Here is a 26,486-nt window from a genome sequence, read left to right as displayed (position 1 = left end):
TTGTTTATGATGATTGTATTATTTATTTACTTATTTATCATAAGTATGAATAAATAACGTTGAAAATAAAATAATAATAATAATAATATATAAACATAAAATAATTGCCAATCAAAATACCTATCTAATATATAATGATATTGGATATTCCAATAGATATTTCATATTAGTGATATTATTAATACCACAACCTGATTAACTAGAACCTAATTATTTCAGTCCAATGGGACACCAAATGAATATGTCTATTTCTTCAGTGCGTAATAGTCCTCGATAGGGTTACCATCGATAAGTGTGTTCATTTTCAAACTGCCCTCAAATGAGAGTCAAAATTAAAATGACAAATTTAAGAACATTGTTGATCGTTATATGTGTAATCGCAGGTTTACAATTACAAATCTACTGTAAGTGATTATTTACAGATTAAATAAATTTATTTTAATTATTTATGTCTTTATATTTAAACCAAATGCGTTTATTCAGAAAAAAAATCAAGAATCATAAAAATAAATTAAAATTTTAAACTTTTATACCACAAATATAATTTTTAATATTTTATTTGATAATTTGTGACAGAGAAGCAACATTTCTCTCTAATTAAAATTATTTAAAATGACAACTATTATTTAGCCATTCATTAAACAAATTATAATTTGTTTTTGTAAAAAACTATAAAATGTGTTGCGATTTACATTATTTTATACAATGTGATAACTGTTAACTATGTCTTTCAAAATATTAGATAAAATACATTTTTTCCTTTTCAAAAGTTTATCTATACACTTGAAATAGCAGAAAAATATATAGCTCTATACTCTTTTCTTTCCCCTTACAATTCTGTGTCATCTTTAGTTTATTAAATGTTTACATGCATGTTTAAATGATTAAAAAAAATTATATTGTATTTTATAACTTTGAATATATTACGTGAGACATAGTTCGTCAATTACTCTGTCTATTAGTTTTTTTTTTAATAAAATACTGAATTATTTATATAAGATTTCTGTTAATAATTAACCATTCATTCAAAGAAATATTATAATTTGTTTTAATTAAAAACTATAAAAATTTCCTGCGATAATTTTATACAAGATGATTCACTAACTACGTCTTACGTAAAAACTTCAAAAGTATAAAATAAAATATATTTTTTTTCTTTTTAGAAGTTATCAGTTGATCTATACACTTAAAATAACAAAAAAAAAAATATAGCTCTAACTCATTTTCTTTATCATTAAAATGTTATCATCTTTCTTAAGATGTTTTTTAAATGAAAACACATTTAACTAGATAAAAAATAAATATAGTTTAAAAAAACTGAAAAACACGTTTTTAAAGCATATCGAACTATAAAGTTTAAAATAATTTTTAAAATAAGCTTATAACAATAATGAACGAAAAATACTGGTGTTATTATGAAAAAAATCGTTGGGCGCTCAATATACGAAAAATATGGCACAAAGCACCCACACTTTTTCACAATAATGTTAGTATTTTTCGTTCATTATTGTTTTAAGCTTATTTTTAACTTTTTAGTTCAATATGCTTTAAAAGCGTGTTTTTCAGTTTTTTTAAACTATATTTATTTTTTACTTTTTAGTTTTTTTATGACATCGCTGTTACAGTCACGGAGTGATTATTGTCATTTATGACTATTATTAAATATAATTTCTGTATTGCCAGTTAGTGTGTTAATAAACTCACAACAATGTGTCTTGTTACCATTGATAATAAAGGCTATATACCTGTGAATATCGTCATAAAAAACCAATTAGCTACTTGTTTGTAACCCCATATATATTATACAAGTATGTTAATTCAAAAAAATTTGAACCTTTAAATATTTATATCTAATTATAAACAATTAAAATTTATTTATATATAATTGATGACACGCACGCGTGTATGGGTACGAAAACTAAAAATAAAATTATACAGGGAAAATATTGTTTTTTTGATTGGTGAGCAGGGTGGGGTGAATGCGTTACAACAGTCTAGTCCCAAGGCCATAGACGACGGGATACCGAGGATAATAACACGTGTCGCGTGGAAAGTTTCAAACAAACATACATACATACAGGTGAGACTAATATAAGCGTGTTAATAAAAAAAATATCGAACTAAGAAAATAACTGGTTGATAGCAACCTTTGAACTATTCTTATAAAAAGTATTAAATGCTCAGAAATAAAAATAAACTGATTCGCGCTTCACTTCCAATTTTTATATTAAAGTGTTAATAACATCCAAAATATTGGTTAAAAATAGTTATCGACGAGCCATTTTTTTAATTCGATATTTGTACGGCAGTTAAATGTGTTTCCACTTAAAAAATTAATGATTTTAAAATTTGAAGGGGGAGATGGGATTATAAACTATATTTTTTTGTTAATTTAATTGTGTAGGATACTAATAATCAGTGGTGGATCGTGCCTTGGATGACGGGTCGATCGCACCTCCTACTAAAACTTAAAGAAGAAAATTAATTATATATTCTTAATTTTACATTTTTATTAAAAATGCAAATTTTTAAATAGTAAAATAGTTATAATACATTTGTCGTGTGCAAACATTAAAGTTATTTCCCTCAGTATATGTGGGTACTCACGAGCAGTGTTTGGACTACCGACAACGTCGTCCACTCATTAAATTGTTAGTATATTACTATAATAGGCTCCGCCCCAGATCCGGAGCCCTACGAGCCTTTGGCGCGTAAGCCTCTTCGGGCCGTCATCATAAGTAGGCTACTGATTCCGGTAGGGTACCTGGCTACGCCGTGCACGATAAGTGTTTTGCAGAAAAAATATTACATCAGAATCAGTGTTACAAAAATATATTAAAAATGTTATTATTAAAATCAGGAAAATTCAAAAAGAGAATATAGTAAAATGTATGGGTATAAGGTTGACGTTTGTTAATGAGGTATTCCCTTTAGGCCTATTCAAAAATTATTTTAGGAGGGTATTTAATATTTTTTACTTTGTTAAACATGTTATAGAATTATTTTGCTAAAAATTAAAGTAATGATGAAAAAAAGGACATTAGGTCCTTATTTATTAGAAGTTGCCTAAAAAAATATTGATAGCGCTGGTTCAAGGGTGGCCCATATCTCCCCCTTAAATACTCCCCTGGTATACACAAAAATTATTAATATTCTAATTATAATAATTGTGTTTATATTATAGAATAATTTAAAACAAATTCAGCAGGTTATTATCCGTGGGACTATGTAAAAAATTTAATTTTGATAAAAATATTGGTAACTGCGATTTAACGTTGGGCAACATAGTTGTCATAGATGAATTCCAATTTAAACGATTAACTCATAGACAAATACATCATATATGAGAAAGAAAAGATTATTAATAATGTACTGTTCTGATAATGAAACTACAAACTTATATAATTATAATCGTCTTGAAATTTATATATAACTTATAATATTCCTCGATAAAATATAGTACTATGTGCAAATGCAAAATAGTGTCCTAATAAAAATACATATTACACCATATAATTAAGGTTTATAATAAACTTATATTAAAACCATGCGCGTTTTTCTCGGAAACGGTCAAAATTTTAAAACGCTCGCGGGCGAGCGGTAAAAATTTATGGAGTATGGTGACCGAGTACTTTCGTCGAAAAAAAAAATTTTGAAAATCCGAGCACGCTAAGTAATTTTCCAAAAAAAAATCATTTTTTTCCTTGTTCTATTATATAATAAGATATTATAGGACGCGTACATGTGTTATTGGCATACAGAAAAATCGTTATTTTTGGTTAAAATTTGATGAATTTCAAACGCTCGTAGCGGCCAGAGTTTTGGTGGGATCTCGGATTTTCGGATTTTTGGCGCTTCCTCGACACGTACAGAACGCCGTGGTATGATTGCGAATCGTAAAAAAAATCGTTTTCATGTCGTAAAGTGTCGCAAGAATTTCGGGCTGCGCGCCCTGACGTCTCGAGCGCGTGAAAAAAAAAAAAGCTCGTAAAACAGTGAAAAATGAACGGATTAAAATGATTTTTGTACCATATCTCAAGAATGTCATAGGGCCGGTCTGATGAAAATTTCAAACCTTAAGTCGTAAAACGCTGGCGTCAGCGAGCGTTTTTCTCGGAATCGGTCGAAATTTTAAAACGCTCGCTGACTCGCGGCAAAAATTTTCCGACCTTCGCTAATAATTTTCCTGGAGTCTAGTGACCGAGTACTTTCGTTGAAAAAAAAAATTTTGAAAATCCGAGCACGCTAAGTAATTTTCCCAGAAAAGCGTTTTTTTCCTTGTTCTATTATATAATAAAATAATAAATCTTATTATATAATTTATTTTTAGAATTAACTACGCGTACGCTCATCGTTATCGTTTGTATTCTGCTGCGACTTTTAAAATAATAATATGTTGTGTATTATTTTATTATATTTAATTTGACAATTTTTTGTACCTATAACTAGCGGTATTATATTTAAAGTCCACCAACACCGTCAGCATCCACAAGCTACCACTGCTACTAAATTTTTAAAAGAAAATTATTATATATTGTCTGTAGTTCATTATATTGCGTTATTGTATCACTATACCCTATATAACAGATGCATACACTAAGAAAGATCAAACCAAAGTGAAATAAACCTATTTCATCGCATCAATAACTCAAGTTTCTTTTAAAAAAAATTTTAATTTGACATTTCTTTATTTTTTAAAATTTAAAGCAATATCATAATTAAAAATTGCCCTTTAGGAGAAAAATTTTGACCATTATAAACAATTTTACTATTGTTAATTAATGTATAATAGTTGATTTTTAAGGATTGACGACGCAGTTATGTAACAATCCGGTTTGGTATAAATTAACGAAATATCGCTGATTAAGCTAAAAATTTCGGTAAAACTCCATAAATTTTTTTTATTTTTGTGTCTGTTATGTCGACTGCTCATAATATAATATTAATACAGCGAATCAGAACGTTGATAACTTAATGTTTTTCATAATTCATATGTTATTAAACTATATGATTAACAATAATTAAACGTAGATTGAATTTTAAATATACATTTTTAGGTCATTTGTTAACTTATAAAAATATATAATAAAATAACGTTAAGTTTTAAATTATATAATTTGACATTATTAAATTTCAGCTTCAATGTTTATCCGATAAGGTATTAATCTTACTATAATTTCTTTATTTTTTTTTGTACTTGCACCACTTTCACAGCTCTCACAGAACTAATTTTACTTAACATTCAACAAAAAATCAAAAATTGTATTTAATTTAAGACATTAATCTTGAAGTTTGAAAAAATAATCCTTGTTTCCTGTAAATGGGGAAATTACACAAAAAAATTACAATTTTTGAAATCGGCATTTTTTGATTTTAATTAAATTTTGTTTACTTAAAATTGTCATAATTTTTTAGAAAATAAATTGATCAAAAAATGTTTTTTAATTTAAATACCTTAGGTAGTTCTATTTTATTTGGCATACATTTTTTGCAAATTTGACCCTTTGCTTACCTGATTGTTTTCTTTTTTAGAGGAGGTTTAAAACTTGAAATAAACGTATAATAAGTAGAACTTTTACAATTTAACTTTTGAAATTATTTCGGAAATCCTTCATCCTTTAAACTTATTAAATAGAAAGTTATATAATATTCTAAAAGTTGAAATTATAAATTTTTCTAAAATACCACTTCTCTTTTATATGTATTAAACCGTTTTTCATGTTGTTAATTTCTGTTTGAATTTTTTTTTCAATTATTAATAACTTTACTGTAGTTCAAACAATATAGTCATATAAGAAAAGATGGTAAATAGCGTAATTCAAACCTCCTTAAAAAATAAAATTAGCATTTAAGTATTAATTATAATGATTATAAATTTTTTATTTATTTTCAGCAACCGAACTATCTTTTATTTTTATTTTATCTATTCTAGTAATAATAGAGTAATTGTGTACACTATACATTATAAGTAAAGAAATGTACAAAGATAGTTAATTTTTCTTGTTCTTAAATTGGTTATTTTTAAATACTAAAATTAAAATGTAAACTACAAGTTTGCATCGAAATATTTTTTAAAAGAGTCAATTAAATTACTGTCAGAATTCAATACCACTAATGTCCACTATTTCTCGTCTCGAAATTACTAAGTTTTTTTCTTTTATATTTTTATGATAGGTTAGAATAATGGCAAGAAAATTTAAAATTCTTATTTTAGTTGTTAAACGAATAGCAAATTATTATATTGATACCATTGATCTGTTAACTATTAAAATAAAAGTATTGTTATGTAACTATACGTAATAGCATTTTCCATAATGAGACACACGACATACAAAGTAATTAGTAGTATCGAAAATCCAAAGAACACGGTAATCGTCATTAGCAATAATGTAGCCGATTATTTAACTCCAGTTAAGTGCCTCAAGCCTGTAACACGTTTACGTCAACGAGTCTATCTCGGGTTAAGTATGCAGTTTTTTTCTGCTGCCTCTATATTGAATCAGTGAGAGTCAAAGGCAGTTTCATTGTCAAATTAAAGACAAAATCTAGACGAAGGAAGAAAACTTTGATAGTGTATACTGTCCCTGTCTCCATTTCTTTCCATTATTTTATTATAATTGTCTTTTGTCTGTATTAGAGTCAGTTAAAAATTGTCTACTACTATTATTATATGTATTATTTATTAATAACCTTCCAACGTACTCGAGCTTGATTATTTATAAAGCTTATACTTTTATTGACACCATAAACATACCTATTTCAACTATCAACACGACATATTTTGAGTATTTCAGACTATTATTTTTAAATAATAAAATATATATATATTTAGATTATTCAGAAGTGTCATTTTAGATTCTACTAAAAAGAGGAAAATTGTTGACTGGCCCACCATTTTACAAATCGATTGTTTCACTCGTAGTTCATGTTTTAACATCTCAAACCTATTACCCATAATATAAAGATTACCATGATAGGACTTTTTCTACAATCATTTTAACGAAAATAAATAATTTAGAAATAAGGAGTTTAATTATTTATTTAAATAAAAAATTTAGATTAAAGAAAATTATATATTTAATCATTTATGTGTAATTTTCATTTAATTGTTAAATTATACATATATATTAGTTGTATAAGAAATTTCACTAAAACTATTAAAAATGGCTGTAAAGACTAGAACTAAAGGATTTTCTTTTATATTTTAAATATGAAATAGTAAGTGTCTTTTTCATTGAATAAAAATTAATTTTTACTTCATTTCTTTGATTATTGTAAATTGCTTTTTAACGAGGAATAAATTTTCCTAAAGTACGTCTCGGTCAGTAAAAGTGTGAATTAACTAGTCCCAGTTATCGTTACAATAACTGGGACAAATGCCTAAGTTCCCACCCCAAATGTCTCTGGGTTCCTACAATAACTTTTGTGTAATGTTATTTTATTTAAATTTTTTTCATTTATTTTGTTTATATTATATTACCACGTTTAGAATTTACTTTTTTACTATTTTATCAGCTAACATTTTCATATAACTTGAAGTTTTACTGTTTATAAATAAATAAATAAAATAAATTATATTCTAATAAAAATATTGTTAAAGTGATATAACTAGTACCCATAAAAATAAAATCTGATTTAGGTGATGGTCAACAGTTGGGAATTAAATCGTTGAATATATTAAAGAAACCATCTGAAAATATCAATAGTTTTATACAAAAGAGTTCTACAGATGATACAAAAAGTAATTCTTTACTTAAAAATATTATCAACACAGGATCACAGACGATAAATGGAGTACAGAATATCACTGGTACGGCCATTAATAAGACAATGGAAGATTGTCTTACATCGGCTGGTTGTACCAAAGCAAGTTTAAATAAAATACCAAATATAGCAAGCGGATTGATAGATTGGTCGAAGTCATCTATAGAAGATGTTATCACTAAAGCAAAATGTATTATACCCAAAGACGCAAATAGTATTACTAGAGCTGCTCTCCTCCAACAATGTTTATCCCCTAGCTTCGGTAATAATTTTTATTGCTCTCATTTAAATAAATAAATATTTTTTCGAAAATAAAATAGAATATTATATATTAACATTTTTGATTTTTTGTATTTGTGCCTCTCTATAAGCTTAAGCTAGAGAGAATAGGAAAACCTACACAATGTACAAAACGTTGGGTAGGATTATTTAAAATCATAATTAACAACTAATTTAAAATTTTGATTTAACTCTTTATATGAAAAATACAATGCTTTTAATTAAACATGAGAATAAAAATAGAAAAACAGTAACTTCAAAAGTTTTAAATTATATATTGGATAATTTTGAATAATAATTAAAAAAACAAGCAATTTTGAAAAACATGTTTTATTTTTTTTTATTTTAATTTAATAATTCATAAAAAATTTTTTTTAGGGAATGGTAATGAAACACGATGCTTTGATGGGCTCGGTTGTTTCCCTATGGACAACCCATGGACTTCACTTTTAAGACCGTTACCCATGCCTATGACACCTGATGAAATAGGAACCAAATTATATTTGTACACAAGGTATATATAAAGGTTTATACGTAAATAAATGTATTAATTTAAGTTGTTTAAAACTTTTGTTTAAAAATATATTCTTTTAGAAATAAGCCAGAGCGATACCATGTTAATCTTTGGCCTGATATATCAATAGAAGGATCCGACTTTAATTCAAAAAGGCCTTATACAGTATTCATAACGCATGGATATATACACAATGGTAACGAATCATGGCTTTCTGATCTCAAAGATTCATACTTAAAACAAGTAATAATTTAGTTTATTATATACATATTATATGTTTTGTATACATTACAAGGTATTTATAGACAAAACTTGGGAAAAGACATTTTTATAAAAAAAAAATTAAAAACGTAATGGATTTTAGTCTCGTAATAAAATTATACCAAAATACTTCAAACTATTTAACATTTTAAAGGAAACACAGGGATTTTATTTTTAATTTTTAGTTAAAGTCAAACTAGTATACTAAGTTTTAACTTCAAAATTTGATGGTCTAATTAAAGTGCAAGATTTTCAGTACACTCAAAAGAAAAAACAATAATAATTTTTAGATTTTAATCTAATAAATAATTGCTTGCTTTTAGCGTGATGCAAACGTATTTTTAGTCGATTGGGGTAGGGGTTCATTTCATCTTAATTACTTGCAAGTAGCTTCCAATACTAGGATTGTTGGCGCAGAATTGGCCAGGTAAATATATTTAATCAAAACTATCTTAATTTAACTCAAATTAAATTTATTGTTATCGATATAAGATTTGGAAAATACTTGACTAAACAACAAGGGCTAGATCCTTCAAAAGTTCACTTGATGGGTCACAGTTTAGGAGCTCACATATCTTCTTACTTTGCAAAGAACTTTCCTGGTGTTGGTAGAATAACTGGTTTTGACCCCGCTCAGCCTGGTTTTGAAGGATGTCCAAAAGAAGTTAGATTAGATAAGAGTGATGCTGAACTTGTAGATGTAATTCATACTAGTTGTCGTCCATTTATTCCATTTTTAGGTTTTGGGCTCATTGAACCAGTGGGTAAAGAATGCATTATTTAATTTTTAAATTTACTTTTTTTGTGTAAAATATATAACAGATAGTGATTTATATTTTTAGGTCATGTGGACTTATACATGAATGGAGGAGCATTCCAACCCGGATGCGTTGCACCCCCTTTCGAAAGGGTTAAAGTTCAAAGTATTGCAGATTTGGCTGTTGTTCCTATATTTGGTATTTTATTAATACATACATTTATATGTGTATTAGGGTGGTCCTCAAATTTGAAGTTAAATTTTTTTATATTACTGTGAGCAAACATTATTTCAAAAACAAGAAATTACACAAATAAAATTCAGATATTAATTAGTAGATCTAAACTTGTTCTATAAAATACGTATTTACATATTTCCATTAAGTTTGTTATTTAGCGTGTAAAATTTAAAAATATAGAATAATTTAATTATTCAACAAAATCGATTTTTTTAAATTGTTTTTTTCGTATCTTACGTATTATCAATTTTACTACAAAAAGTGTCTTACAAAATATATTTAGAATAAAATTTTAAGTAAAAAAGATATCTTCTAAAATTTTAAATTTATTCGTCGTTTTTTTTTTATTGCGAATTTTGTTTCATAAATTGGCAGAAATTACAAGAAATACAAATAAAATTGAACTTTTTTACATTTATATTATTAGAACCATTAATTTAAAAAAATTAATTAAAAAACTATTTAATTAAAATTATAGAAAATTCGGATTATAAACTATTTCCTTGCATATTTTATATCAATTTATGTAGCAAAGAAGCTAATTTTGCAGAAATGAAACAAGTTAAGAAACGTTATTACCGTTATTAATCATTTCAATTGTAGTAAATTTGATAACATTTTATTGAATTTTATTACATTTGTGGCCCTTAAAATATTTTTATAGTGATTTATTTTTGTAAGTTTATTAGTATATATTAGATAAATTTGTTTTAAATGTTAAGAATGCTACGAAAAACAATTTATTTAGTCGGTTCGTTAAATAATCAAATTTTAGGGAGTAAGCTACCTTCTTTAAGATATTGCTTACAAGTTTTATTTTTTAATTTACGTGTTGTAAAACTAAATTTGTCGGAGAGTTCGAACTTGGTGATAGACGTATGTCTCATATACTGGAAAAAAGCAGGAATTCCAACAAAACATATAGCTGATTGTGTAAAAAAGTTAAAAAAATATTATGAAACATGGCGAGATATTGAAAAATCAAAGAGTAGAGTTAATGAAAAACAACAAAATAAGTTGTAATAATTTCAAGAAGAATTAGATAATCTATTTGACATTGCTCACATAAATGCTATTTTATAGCATTTTAAGATATTATAAAAATTGAAGGAGACAAAAAATTTTTGATTTTACAACGACAGCCAGGTCGTCCTGGATGTATGCTGGGAATTGATAAAGAATTATCAGATACAGAAAAAAGAAGAGTCGACAGAAATGAATCGGAGGAAACAAAAAGGCTTAAATTTAATACTGCTTCTAAAGAAATAGGTCCAGGTAAATAACTTAATTTGTATACATATTGTGCGTATTTATATTATTATTTCAACATACCTCAATGTAAAATATATTTTAACTACTAGTCTAGAATATTGGAGTTGGAGCCAAACTACACGTTTCATTAGGACCAGACATTGCAATTTTTAAACGATTTAAAAATACATGGAAAGGAATAAACAAACACAATATAAGTTTGTAGAGTTCAAGTACTTACATGAAATAAATTTTATCTCCAGTTCGTGAAGAATTATTATTATTTTGTTTAGAAACGGTTACAATAACACAACCAAGAGAAGACTATAAAGAGTTTATTGAGCTAGTGATTATTATGCTTGATGGAACTTTACCTGGTGGATTAAATATAAGTCAACCTGGTACTTACCATCAAGCTAGATTGATGGCCAAAGGAATCTACAGTAGCGCTCAAAAGTATTTTGACAAATTAGTTTAGGCCATTAGAAGGCGTAGCCTGCAAGATAATAAGTAGCAGACTATTTTCTAGGGTAGAGCACAGCAGGGTGCAGCTGTTATCTTTTGGAAAAAACCCTGACGATGTGGGCACAGGTTAAAAGGTCCGTTTTTTCTAAATTTAGCGCTCAAAAGTATTTTGACAGGTATATTTGTTAGCGCTAACACCTATTTTATTTTGTGATTATTTTGTTTGGCTGTGTGTTGCCGTTTGTTTACATTGTGCGGAACCTTCTAACTAAAATGCCGAAAGTTAAAGAGTATTCTACTGATCTTAAAGAGGCGGTTATTGCAGCATTACAAAATGGCCGTTCACAAGCTAGTGTTTCTAGAGATTTTGGATTATCTAGACAAATTGTCAGTGTATGGAACAGAAAATTTCAATCCTGTGGTACAGTGAACAATGCTCAAAGATCGGGAAGGCCACGAAAAACAACCGAGAGGGTTGATAGGGACATCCGACGGAGGTCAGTTGCGAATCCCCGCCTCACAGCTGTAGATATTACTCGCGATATAAACATTTCATACGGTGTGAATGTTCATGTTTCAACTGTCAAACGTCGCTTGAACAATTTGGGTTTGAATGGTCGACGACCTAGCAAGAAGCCATTGATTTCTGTAAAGAACCGGAAGGCTAGACTTTCATTTGCTACAAAGTACAAATCTTGGACACCACAGCAGTGGTCGACTGTTTTATTTAGCGATGAAAGTAAATTTAATATATTTTCATCAGATGGAATACGGTATGTTAGACGACCTGTCAATACTCGTGACAATGTCCGGTACCAAGTTCCAACCGTAAAGCACGGTGGAGGGCATGTTATGGTCTGGGGATGCTTTTCGCGAGCTGGTGTTGGCCCTTTGGTCAACATAGAAGGCATCATGGACCGGTTTAAATATGCTGATATTTTAAGAGAGAATATGTTGAGACATGCTGAAGAAACTTTCGGGGGTAACTGGTTATTTCAGCATGACAATGATCCCAAACATGCCTCAAAACATGTTAAAACCTTTTTGGCTGAGAACGGTGTCTGCGTGTTGGAGTGGCCCAGCCAAAGTCCAGACTTAAATCCGATTGAACATCTATGGGACGTGTTGGATAGAAGGATCCGCCAACAAAATATAACCAGCAAGACAACTTTACATCAAGCATTGTGTAAAGAATGGCCCAAAATTCCTATTTCCGTTATTCAAAAGCTTATTGATTCCATGCCAGCTCGGTGTCAAGCAGTTATTAAGTCTAATGGCTACGCCACAAAATATTAGACGTATAATAATATTATACTATAGTTTTGATGTTTTTTGTTTGATATTATTAGAGAAAAAATTTATTTTTGTTGATTTGTTTTTTTGTCAAAATACTATTGAGCGCGGTGATTTAAAAAAAAGTTAATTTCTAATAAATATACTAAAGTTTCTGCACATTTTTTTGTTTCTTTATACCTTTTGCACTTTAAGCTACAACCCAGAGTCATGCGATGTGTTGCACCTATTAAAGTTTTTTTTTAATTCGTTATCAACGCTTTGTCAAAATACTTTTGAGCGCTACTGTATTACTTAAAGATATTTTTATTTCGATTAGAATTCAAATTGACAAAAGCAGAAGAAGAGCAAGCTTTCGAAAGAATTTGTATATTTATAATAAAAGTATATATAAAGTCTTGGTTTACATCTACAAATACAAGTGAAGCTCCCTCAAATGATATAAACTTAATACATACTTTGTATGCATACAGGAATGACGATAATGAAATTGCAAATAGCATACCTCTCAAAATTTTTAAATCATTTGTGGTATTTAAGTGATGAATGCTTAGCTTTTTTTGTGTTTGATACACGACTTCCAGTAGAAATAAAAAAAAATATTGTAGCCAAGTTCAATGAATTGACCTCAAAACATGAAATGCAAGAAGGAGATTTCAATTCAAAAAAACTTTATCTCAAAATTGAGAACGTAGCTGATTTTTTAGCAACAAATTTGACAATGTCACTGTTTACTAAACAATCCTTAAATTTATTTAGAAGATATGGAATAAAGACAACATTTTTATATATAGACCCAGCTGACTGGGAAAAAGACCCATCCTATTTAATCGGAAAACAAATTGTTGACGGACTACAAATAGTCAACGATAGTGCTGAGAGAGGTGTTAAACTCATGGAAGAGTACAATACTAAACACACTAAAAACGAAAATCAAAAACAATTCTTATTACAAGTAATTTAAATAGTAGTATATTTGTTACAAAAATATTTAACTAAAATTAAATTTTTTTTAATATTTAACGTAGTACAAAAATATAGAAAAACTTATCCCGAGTGTACAAAAGAGGCATTAAAAACTCCATTTAAAAAATAATTATAATTATTAATTTATTATTATATACTATAGATTTTAATGGGTAATACTTTTATAGTAATCCTTCTTTTTTAAATCCATTAAAAAAAAATCAATTTTATTTGTATTTCTTGTAATTACTACCAATTTATGAAACAAAATTCGCAATAAAAAAAAAACGACGAATAAATTAAAAATTTTAGAAGATATTTTTTTTACTTAAAATTTTATTCTAAATATATTTTGTAAGACACTTTTTGTAGTAAAATGGATAATACGTAAGATACGAAAAAAACAATATAAAAAAATCGATTTTGTTGAATAATTAAATTATTCTATATTTTTAAATTTTACACGCTAAATAACAAACTTACGAGGAAATATGTAAATGCGTATTTTATAGAACAAGTTTAGATCTACTAATTAATATCTGAAATTTTATTTGTGTAATTTCTTGTTTACGAAATACAAGCAAAAAATGATACAACACCTCATTTGTCCAATTTTTAACCCTTTTGCGGCACGGGAAGGTGTTGACCAATTGCGACCATACTTCATCAAAAATGTTTGCTCATAGTAATAAAAAAATTTAGAGAGTCCTGCAAACAAAAAATAAAAATTTTTTTTCTTTATCTATAACACAGGACCACCCTGTGTGTTTTTGAAATCAGGATTTCATCCAATTTATTTTGTGAGTGAATTATTTTTAATTAAAAATAATTACAACTCACAAAATAAATTTGTACTAACTTAGTACAAATGTGCTGCGAAATTATAACAATCATTAAATGCTACAAATCGCATAACAGCGTCAACATATTGTCCTCCAATAATTGACTATGTAATATTTGCTGAGTTTCTCACTTAAATCGCAGGGCAAATAGTCAAATTTATTTTTTAAATGGGAACAAATATTTTACATTTAATTGTGATGGTGTCACGTTACCATTATTGTACAAAATTATTATAATAAAATACAGAGAACTGCACCTCGTACTTTGTTATACTCCTTACCTGGTATGCCCAGTATTTGTGTCTTACACTTCGTCTGTACCTCATACTTAGCTACCCCGTTTTCTCTTTGAAGTACTTGTGTCTTGCTCTTTCTCTGCACCTCATACCTAGGTGTTACCCTTATTCCCTTCCTATTACAACGGCCTTTCAACAACCACAACTAACCCGGAATAATGTCAGCCGAGCACGGTAACTACTGTATGAACTCAATATCATCGTTGTACACACATTACTCTTCTTACTCTTTGCTCTTTTTGTTTTGTGTTACGACATAATACATTTTTTTTAATAGTAAATTGCGTTAATCATCAATGAAACTCCATCCATTTATTAGATATACTTTAAAGTTTTGAATTTTTGAGTTAAAATACATGTATAATATAGGAGAAATTAAACTAATCTAAGTTATTGGATAAGTTAATAGTTCTGAATGTGTTGAAACTTTCATGGATTATCATATTATTTGAAAAGCTTGAAGATTCAACTGCAAAAATGGATAAATCCTCGAGCTTTTCAAATAAGTTAATAGTTAATGAATTCGTTATCACTCAATTGTGTCATAATTGGAAAATAGAAACTTTATACTTATAACTTTATAATTGATTTTACTGAAATTAAATAAAAATCCCAACGCTATCAAATAAAGATAGTTAATATTTATTAATTAAAAAAATAAGTTTCCATTAGATAAAGTATAGTTTACATCCTTACAAGCCATAAGAAATGCGCTTAAAAGTATTACATAGCTAATAGTTATAAAACAATATTTAACTAAAAATATCCAAAAAATAAATACTCATATTTACTTTTATTCTGCGAATATTATTTTTAATTAAAAATAATTAAAGCTCACACAATAAATTTGTACTAACTTAGTACAAATGAGCTATGTAACAGTAAAAATTGTTAATCGTTAAGTCGCATAGTAGCGTCAATCATTTAGTGAGATGTTAAGAGATTAATACAAAATATTGAATATCAACCATTCCTAGAGTTATCTAAAGAGAATAAATAATATTAGTAGTTTTTTTTTAGTTTTAGGAGAATGGATTGCCTGTTCACATGGACGATCTTTTCTTTATTACAACGAAGCGGTAATGTCCAATGAAAAATGTACGGTTTGGGGACGTAAAACTAATCTTATATCTGGCATTACAAAGTACCTATTTCGAATTTCTAAAATATTTATATGTTTTTATTTTATTTAATAATTTACAGCGTTGTAACAAATGGACAATTGCAACCAATTACATCTCTGTTAAAAAAATGTTCTCTGGAAGATTGCATTCCTTTAGGCTTAGAAATTGATCAATATCCAGCCAGAGGTGTATTCAGTGCCTCTACTAATATATTTACACCTTTCTGCAGTAATTTATTAATTTTTGATTATAATAAAATAGATATCATTATATTAATAATAATGACAAATGGTTTTCAAAACTTATTATTTGAAATAAGTAGTTAAAGATTAGTACTGAATACTTCAACAATATGTATTTTTTAATCTTTGGACGTATCGATGAACAAAAAGATAACTGTGTGGAATGACGAGGGAGACATAAATTATTTGTGGATTAGAATTGCTAGTTGTGTAAAGAATACTGCAAAGGATATTGTTGGTAAGAGTCTTTAAGCGCGTTCAGAAAATCTAGAGAGTAAGAAAAATCAGTTAAATGTATAGCAGTAGAGAAAAAGGAGAGAAGATCTAGTGGAAAATAAATGCTTGTGTAATGAAGCTAAGTGTGCGGTAAGTAAAGCGAAGTTTAAGAGATATTATAACAGGTTAGGAATAAAGAAAGGTGAAAAAGAAATCTATAGATTAGCAAAAGTCAGTGAAAAACAATCTAAATGTTGGTGATAAGGAGATAGAGAATTTTGAAAAATTACTGAATGAAGAGTATAAAAAAACATCAGAGGATATCTCTTGGAACGAGTGACTGGTAGATTTAATTAGCGAAAATGAGGTATGGAAAGTTGTGGTATTATTAAAAACGAACCTGATGAAAAAACCAATAAAATTTTTCATTTAATGAAATCCTATTAGAAGGGAAAATGCCAAAAAGTAAAGGAACAGTATTGTGATGTTGATATTTAAAGGCAAAGGAGACATACAAGATTGTGGAAATTAAAGAGGTATAAAGTTTATGACTCATAGTATGAAGATTTGGGAAAAGATTTTAGACAAATGTATAAGAGGAGAAACATCAGTTACAAAGAGATAGTTTGATTTTTGTCTGGAAAGTTATTGATGGAGCCAATTTTTGTGTGTGAAATAACTAAGAGAAACGTATAGGGAAAAAAAGAAAAAGGTGTATATTTTTAGATTTGGAGAAAGCGTATGATAGATTATCGAGAGAAATTTTAAAGATGGCACTAATGAGGAAAAATAAAGAAATGGAGGATGTTAAGATGGTACTTGTATCATGGTAAAAAAAAAGTATGGGTGGAGTAACAGAATACTTTAGGTTAAGAGTAGAAGTGCACCAAGGTGCTGCTTTAAGCCCTTACTTATTTTCAAGAGAAATGGATGAAATTACTAATGAATCATAAGGAGAGATGCCGTGGTGCATATTGTTTGATTACAATATGCACCACGGCATCTCCAAACTCAACCAATAGTGTTAATAGGAGAAAATAGGGAGAAAATTAATCAAAAGCTAGAGGTGTGGATATCAGCACTTGAAAAAAAGAGTTTAAGAATAAGTAAGATTAAGACAGATATATAAACTACGAGGTAGGTAAAATAAGGAGATCTTTAACAATTAACTAGGATGTAATAGGAGAAGTGGAAAACTTCAAGTATTTAGGAATTGCAGTGCAAAAGAACTGTTGAATTGACGAGGATGTAACACACAGGATTAAGTGTGGGTGAGTGAAATGGAGAGAAGCGTCTGGTGTGTCATGCAATAAGAGAATTCCAATGAAGCTGAAAGGTATGTTTTATAAGACTAGTGAGGTTTAGATGGTTTAGTCATGTTATGAGGAGAGAGCTATCGGAAGCTGTGAGAACATTTATGGAAATGAATGTTAAAGAAGACCAAAAAAGATATGGAGGGATGTTGTTAAATGCGATATGAGTACTGATGTGTGCGTAAATGATGTAGGGAATCGTGTCAAGTACAAAGTAACGATAATTTTGTTGGTTATTAGATAGAAGTAAAAAATCAAATATCATAAATATGTATTTCACATTGAACTTAAATTAAAGTTCATAATTACAAAAAAGTGAGCTGACCGAAACTAAAGTGACATGATGCTGAATTTAGATCTGTTTCAAAATTTTTATAGTATCAATAATTTAGTCGTACTGATGAAATAATAAGACGCCTTAATAAAAATTCTATTTTATAAATTTGTAAAAGGTTCTTATGATGAATTAAGACATATCGATTTCGTGTTTACACTTGTTTACCAAAAGAAAGCGAAATGAAATTATAATTTTAAAAAATCAGAGTGTTTAGGCTGTTAAACAATACCGTAGTGTAAAATAAATGAATAATAAATATTTTAATTTAATAATCAAATTTAAAAGAGTTATGCGTCCTTAAGTATTCATTTATCTATTTAACGTAAATAGTTAATTATACCAAAAATATTTCTCCTTTTAAAAACTGAATATTTTTAGTTCATAAAATATAAACTTTTTTTTTTTAGAGATACAAAAGGAATCTGATGACATTATGCGAACAGCATTAAAAACCTTAAGAGACACAATTACATTGTAAGTCTAAGATAATTCGAAATTTAATAATCGTGGTTTAATTTTATTTACTAATAATAAAAATTATTGTTTTAATGTTAAAATAGAAATGGAAACAGTAATAAGAAAGAAGGAATTTTGGGCCTAAATTTTAATCAACTGACAGGAAAAAACCAATAACACATCTAAGTACATTTAAAACAAAAAATGTTGATACTAAGTTTGTGTAAAATAATTAATAGACAAATAATTTTACTTAATTATACAATTTTTTGACAATAATTTTATACCTTTTTATGACAAAAAATATTAGCTTATTTTCTAATTATTTGAATTTTTAATTTTTACTGTGTTGATTTTATAATTACGAAGTATGTATTACAATGCACAAATTCATTATTTTACAGCAAAAATCAAAATAATTATACTTGAATTTATATGAATTTAATTTCAAACAATATATGCTGATTGATGTTAACGCAATTAAAATTAGTATGTGTATGAATTTTTTATTTAGCTTCAATATAAAAAAAAAACAATTGTTTTTATCTTCTTTGAATCAATATTGTTCAACTAAATGTTTACAATCAAATAGGTTTTTTCTTCGAAAATCAAACCATTAAATATTATTTCGCTAAAATTCTTTTAAAAAATTCTTTAAAAATTAATTTTTCTGGATTAATCAAAACAAATTGTTTAATTTAGTAATATATAAAATTTACAATTAAGTAAAGTGGGGTTGGGTTGAGGTAATAACGAATGGTATAATTGTAGATTTTTTTTTCTCTTGAAATATTTAGCAATTTTAATTTTAGATTGGAAAGTTCTGGTCCTTATTTATGTTGCTGTAATATTAAATGCTAGTTTAAAATAAAAACTTGTGCATTTATCTATAAAAGTGCATTACAATTAACTTAGTTTATCTTAACTAAATTTTTAGATAAATATATTTTGAATAGAATAGACTGCCCATTTAACTTGGAATACATTTATTTAAAATTTTAAGGCTAGAACCATTTACTCAATTTGAGCTCATAGTTTTAGCCTTCAAGTTCATAATTTTGAATAAAAGAAAATTCCTATTTTATTTGATGGTATAAAAGACAATTTTTTTACTTAAATTATTATAGTCTAATACTATTTCATTAATAAAACAATAGCTGATCGTGCTAATTGTGCTGTCTATTTCAATAACTACAAGAGGTATTATATTTTTTTAGTGTAATGATACATAGTACATTTATACGTCTTAATTAAAACGTTCAACGTAAAACCTACAACTTAGTCAAAAATAAAATGTACATCTATTTTTTTTTGTCTATAGCATACATAATAATAAAACTCGAAAAATATATATAATATTAAAAAATATTTTAATTTTTTCAACTACGCATTTATTGGTTTATGAATTATCAAATGCATCGTACTTTGAAAAACATATATTTACAAGAGAAAGAAGTAAAGAGATTCAATTAAATTTATTAGGGATAAAGCAATTAAGAGATTAAGAGTTCTTCACAAAGATAAATATATATTAATATATTACATGTGAATAAATGTTAGATAAATTATTAGTAAAAGTGAATGATATTTCTCGGAGAAAAACATTGAAAAAACCAATGAAATTTACTTAGTAACTAATTATTTGCCACTTGTATTAATTGCCAACTACTGTGTGTAAACTGTAAATCATATATTAATTACTATTCTTATACTTGTATAAGAATAGTAATAAAATAGAATTTGAGAAAACATATTCATATAATTTACTAATGTAAGCTTTTTGAGAGAATTATAATACAATCAGAAACTCATCCGCACTCAACAATTTTAATATTATTAATGAAAATGGTTAAGATTACATTACAAGTAATACATCAGCGATTGAGTATTCTATAATTTTGTATTAAAAATGGCTAAAATAAAGTGGCTGATAATATATTATAATTAAAAGTAAATATTCATAATAAAGACGATGAAAATGATATTTATATTTTTGTTTTACTCTTAATGATTGTAATATTTTCCTCTGGAATATTAAAAAATCAATTTTTAAAATTTTAAAATGAAATTTTTATTTCTTAGACCAGAGGAAAGAATACGCTAACATTATTACGTATTTAATTCTGACCTTGGCCACTTTAAAGTAACCATGAGTCATTGTCTTTTTTATGTATTGTTTCTATACTTCTAACTTTTTTTCCCTTCAGTGTTTATTTTACCATATATTCCTCTAAGTATAGTAGCTTTATCTTTGTATTCTCTAAAAAATCGTTTAATATTCTTGTACGCTTTGTCACTCAAGCCTTTTGCTAGACAAGAGTCGATATTTTTGCATATATTGTTTAACCATTGCTCTTTGGCTATCTCTGCCTCTCTATTGATTAAGTTTTTGTACTTTTTTCTGACATTCACTCTTCACTAATCACGTTTTTGTACTTTCTTCGTTTTTCAATGAGATCTATAATTTTGTTATTTATCCATGGTTTTGTAGGCATTTCTTTAGTGAATTTGAGATATTTTTTCGCTGCTTTTGTCATCGTATCCCTCAATTTTTTCCATTGTATTCGGCATTACTCTGGTTCCTTTTGCTATTTGTTTCTTGTAATAGTTTATTTAATTCTTCATTGAAATTTATTTTTATTTCCTCATTCTTTAATTTATACATGCACCATTTTCTTTTTGTACTCACGTTATTTTCCTTTTTTATTGGACTTAGGTTCGTTTCCATTGATACTAGATTAGGATCACTGTTTATGCCTATGCCTGGGTACTTTTGCATTTTTCACTTGGTTTTTATATCTATTTCTTATTAATATATAATCTATTTGGTATCTTACTCTTCCTCCCGGCATGGTCCATGTATATCTTCTCCTTTTTGGTTGTGAGAACATTGTATTCGTATTGATTAGATTTCTATCTTTGCAGAACTAAATTAGCCCATTTCCCCTTTTCGTTTCTTTTGCCTAGACCAAATGTACCTGTTACTTCATATTCTGTTGACTCCCCTACTATAGCATTCCAGTCTCGTATTGATAAATAATTGAAATGAAACTTCTTTATAGAAGGTCCGAAAGAAAAACAAATTATCGAGCGTCACGATCGGTGTAAACTCTTTAGCCTATTAAACAAATCACACAAATTTAAAACAATACTCTTGATAAACATGGTCAATCTAATTTTTCGATCTAATCCCCCATAAACTGTGTTGGATTCATTTCAAACAGACATCAATGATCGCCTACCATTAAAAACACCAGATAATTTAACAGTTTTTAAAGATAAACTATCTGACAAAAAATTTAAGAAATAGATGGTAATTAATTTAGTTAAAAACATTATGTTTGAATATGGTAACAGTTCACTTGTAGTTTAAGTATTCAGTTAAATTGACTTTTGTTATCAGTTCTCTGAAGAGTGATAATTTATAGATGGGTTAGATAATTTAACAATATTAAAAATAGTTTACACAATTTAATATTTTTAACTAAATAAATAATTTAAACTGTTATAAAAAATAAATAATATTTGATCAATAATTAATGGAATTTAAGCGTCATTGAAGGGACATGCTTCAAGTACTATTTGGCACATCTTGAGATTTTTATTTAGAGATAAACTATAGCTATAAAGGGCAAAAAGAAAAAATGTATTTTACTCATTAGCAACATGTGATATAATATTTGGTAAATATTGCCTTTTAGACATTAATCTTAGATTAATATTAAACTAATTTTTTTAATTAAGGTATGTTTTTAGTCTTTGTTTAACTTGATAGGATTCTAGCATTATTATGAAAATATTTTATACTAGTGTACAGTATGTAGTACTAACCAGTTTAACTTGTTGGAAATTTAATGAAACAATGAAACATTTTCAAAAATTAAATTAAAAATAGCTTAACTTGCGCGCAAAAATTACTATTTTAAATCCCTTCCTGTGAGCAGGTTAAGAGTTAGATTTTCAAAAAAACATAAAACAAAAAGGAAATATCTAAGGTTTTATATAAAAAAAATTTTGTTGATTCGTTCATTTTTTAAAAAGTTACGGTGGTTTTAAGTATTAAAATATCTTATGTTAAACAGTGATTTTTACATAAAAATTACATTTTTCGTCAAATTCGATGGTTATTTTCTCATAGAAGAAAAGGTGTCGGGACAAATTTTTTATTATAAACTTATAGTATTTATTATAAGCTTTAATTTTACATATGTTTAAAGGATGCAGTATTTCCAGAACATTAAAAAAAAAAAGTATATCAAATGAAATGAAAATACATAGAAAAAATTAATTAGATTTGATTATATTTCAATAAGTTATGGCAGTATTAAGTACAAAAAACGTCACGATAGAAGATGATTCTTTTCACAAATATTACATTTTTTGTTGAATTTCGGCGGCCTTTGTATATAGAAGAAAAGTTGTCTGGACAATTTTTTTTTTTTTTGAACTTATAGTATTTGTTATAAGCTTTTAAATGACATATGTTTAAAGAATGTAGTATTTTCGGAACATTTTCAAAAGTTAGGTTGAAAAAAATTCTACTTTTTGTACGTATGATTTAAGTTTTAAACGCCCCTGTATAAGGGAAAATTGTCTAATTTAAATAAAAAGTATGTTACATGAAAGAAGTATATATAATGCATTGTGAAAAAAAAATTGTATTGATACATACATTTTTCGAAAAGTTATAGCAATTTGAAGTTGAAAATTTAAAATCGAAAATTTTAACACAAATATAGCATTTTTTTAACTACGGCAGCCGTTTGCATGTTGAAAATAAGGTGTCGGGATATATATTTTTTTTCATTTTATAGTACAGGGCATAAGCTTTAATTTGATACATTTTTAAAGAACGCAGAATTTTCGGAACATTTTCAAAAGTTAAATTAAAAATGTTAGTTTTTATATTAAAGTTGCTATTTTAAATCCCCCCCAGTGAGCAGGTTAAATGTTAGATTTTCAAAAAAATGATATCAAATGAAAGAAAAATATCTAAGGTTTTAGTATAAAAAAAAATGATGTTGATTTGTTAATTTTTGAAAAAGTTATGGAAGTTTTAAGAAAAAAAAGTGAAAAAAATGACAAAATTTACCGATTTTTAAATTTGTAATTTTTTTTGGAGATTTCCCCCATTTGCGGGGAACAAGGGAAAATTTTTCAATTTTTAAGAGTAATGTCTTCAACTAGATACGATTTGTGATCTTTTGACATATTGTTGAAAGAAATCGGTCCAGTGAGAGCTCAGAAAAAGTAGTGACAGACACAAAAAAATAAACATATCATGGTAAAATTAATAAATTCTCAGCTTCGCATTGAAGCTAAAAATATTGATACATTAAAGAATATATATTATTTATTCTATAATTTTAATTTCTAAAGCTAATAATTCCATATTGAACTATGAAAGTTTTATTTGTTTAAAATAATTTATAAAAATATTCTAATAACAATCATTAATTAATTTTAATTTTAAAAGATTTTCTTTATATTACAAAAAAAATAATAGATAAATATTATAACAATAATATTTTAACTTCAAATATCTCTAGCCAAACAAAAATATATAAATTACGAATCCTAGACTATTATATAATATTTATTCAATCATAAAATTTAATATATAACAATTATTTGACTTAAAAATATATTTCTTTCCTAATGGACTATAAATAATAACAATTAAAAAAGTTGATATTAATTATAGTATTAAATTAAATAAAACCTCATACTAGTACTAAAAAGGGTTACATAATAGAAGTATTGATACAATATCGATCAAAGTTTTGTCAACACAAAATATCTTTTTTTTTTTAAATAATATTTAACTTATTAATTATGATAGACTGTTATGGTATGATAAGTTATTAGGTTTATGAAAAGTTGTGCTAAATTCAATTTTTTTATGTGTAATCACTTTGTTGTTAGGGAATTTTTTAAGAAAACAGCAATATGTGGACGTCCTGTGTTGACTTTAACTAGCCCACATAGTAAAACAAGACCAATCAGGGTAGCAAAGCACCCTTTGCTACCCCTGTGTTCATGCCTATGATTGAAAATGTTTAATTTTTTTGTCATTGAGTTGATTTTTATTTATGTGTTCTTTGAGTTGTAATTACAATAAATTAGAAAGGTTATAATTATCTACATACAAACTATTTACATATGTATAGATAATTAAACAAAAATTGTAGGTTTTCTGTATATTTAAAATTTTAGATTGTTAATATTTTAATTATAACACCATGTTTATTTAATCATTTCTATTTGATGTATTTATGTTGTAGATCCTGTTTTACTGCTTGTTTGCTTAAATATTTATAATTATTTTTTAATTAATATTCATTATCCTTGAATAAAACTAATCTATTATTTAGGTCGTTTATACATCTGTAAGTTATTTTATATTTATCTAAATTATTACTAACTAATTATTAATAATTTAGATACAATAATTAATTGTTTAATAAGTAATAAGTTTAATTAGTAATAGTTTAGTAATAAATTATTATAAGAATTAACCGATACATTTTTTTCGATTGATTTTGATTTTGAAAGTCAAATGTTAAGTTCAATTAAGGTTTGAAAAGCGGTTTCATCATATTTTTATTTCTGTAATCATTCTTTCAACATGTTTTTAAAAAAATCTATATAGATGAACTAATTTATTAGATTTAAAAAAATGTTTAAAAAACATTTTTAAATTATTTTGGTTCCTAGCCATAATTAGAATTATTTACTTGTAAATAAACAATATATAGTATATGTAGGGACAGAGGCGGTCACATAGTTTTCAACCCCCACGATGATTTTTGGATAAAAACAAAAATGGGAGCTGTACATAATAATACGGTTTATAGTATAGAGTGGTCAATTTTAGAGGGGTTAAATTTAATTTCTCTATCTCCAATAAATAATTTCAATATAACAATGCATATAATATTGCTACATTTTTGAGAACCTTAGTACCCTAGATCCCATTTCACCTGACAATTATGAAGCTGTAAGTTTATATCCTATAGCTTTTTTATTTCTACTACTATATCAAGATGTTTTTACAAACTATTAGATATGCGTAAATGGATTTCTTCTTATTAACCTTATTTCAATATTTAATTTAGAAGTACTCCGTTGAATTTACCTACGTATAAATAACAACCAAGACTTATTATTTGTGACCTCCTAAATTTATAAAATTAACTAATTTAATTCCATACTAACTACGTTCAATAATTAATCATATATAACATTTCCAAAAATAATATATATAATGAAAATTATACAAAAATGTCAAAAAGATCTTTACCGCTAATCCCTTTCCATCTGACTATCACTACGTAGTAATTGAATTTTGTGATGATCTAAAGAAAAAAATAATTACTTTAACTCAATTATATTTACTCCAAATCATTTTTGAGCTATTCCCCTTCAAACACCCTCTGAAGTTTAGCGAAGAAACAACATAATTACAAAAAAATTTAACTTAGGTTGATGTTTGCTAAATGTTATCTGATCTAATGGCACGACAATGTGAAGTTTGAGTTAAAATTCTCATTTAGTTTCAAAAGATAAGGTATTGTTTAATTAGTTATAAAGTAAGTCATCGTACTTCAGCCTTATCAAATGTTCAATTAAAATCAGACACAAAAATATTTTTAATCCAATTCGATTGTACAGTTAGGGCTTGTAGTTGAGAAATTACATGATAATTTACAAATTATTTTTTGTTTAAGTATTTCATGTATGATAAATTTTCGTGTATAAAGAGACCTAGATTTATTTGCGTTAATTATCATTAAGTAACATTAGTGTGTTTACAAAAATAAAAAAGTGAAAATGTTAAAAAAAAACTTCAACAAATATTTATTAGATGCA

General features: G+C 26.6%; 1 protein-coding gene across 1 annotated transcript in view; it reads left to right on the top strand.

Annotated features, from left to right (window-relative positions):
- The first annotated feature begins 240 nt into the window (after positions 1–240).
- The window catches only part of LOC126905138 (uncharacterized), a 44,548-nt gene continuing 18,302 nt past the window's right edge, over positions 241–26,486 (top strand). The window contains 9 exon segments of the mRNA XM_050684584.1: positions 241–404; positions 7,640–8,026; positions 8,422–8,557; positions 8,638–8,800; positions 9,142–9,245; positions 9,311–9,582; positions 9,661–9,774; positions 15,947–16,070; positions 16,130–16,278. Of these exon segments, the coding sequence (XP_050540541.1) occupies positions 320–404; positions 7,640–8,026; positions 8,422–8,557; positions 8,638–8,800; positions 9,142–9,245; positions 9,311–9,582; positions 9,661–9,774; positions 15,947–16,070; positions 16,130–16,278 (1,534 nt within the window). The 5' untranslated portion in view covers positions 241–319.

The sequence above is a fragment of the Daktulosphaira vitifoliae genome, unplaced genomic scaffold (assembly GCF_025091365.1).
Source record: "Daktulosphaira vitifoliae isolate Bord-2020 unplaced genomic scaffold, ASM2509136v1 Scaffold_1, whole genome shotgun sequence".
Lineage (NCBI taxonomy): Eukaryota > Metazoa > Arthropoda > Insecta > Hemiptera > Phylloxeridae > Daktulosphaira > Daktulosphaira vitifoliae.
Note: the sequence above shows the minus strand (reverse complement) of the source record. Positions and strands in the feature narration are given on the sequence as shown.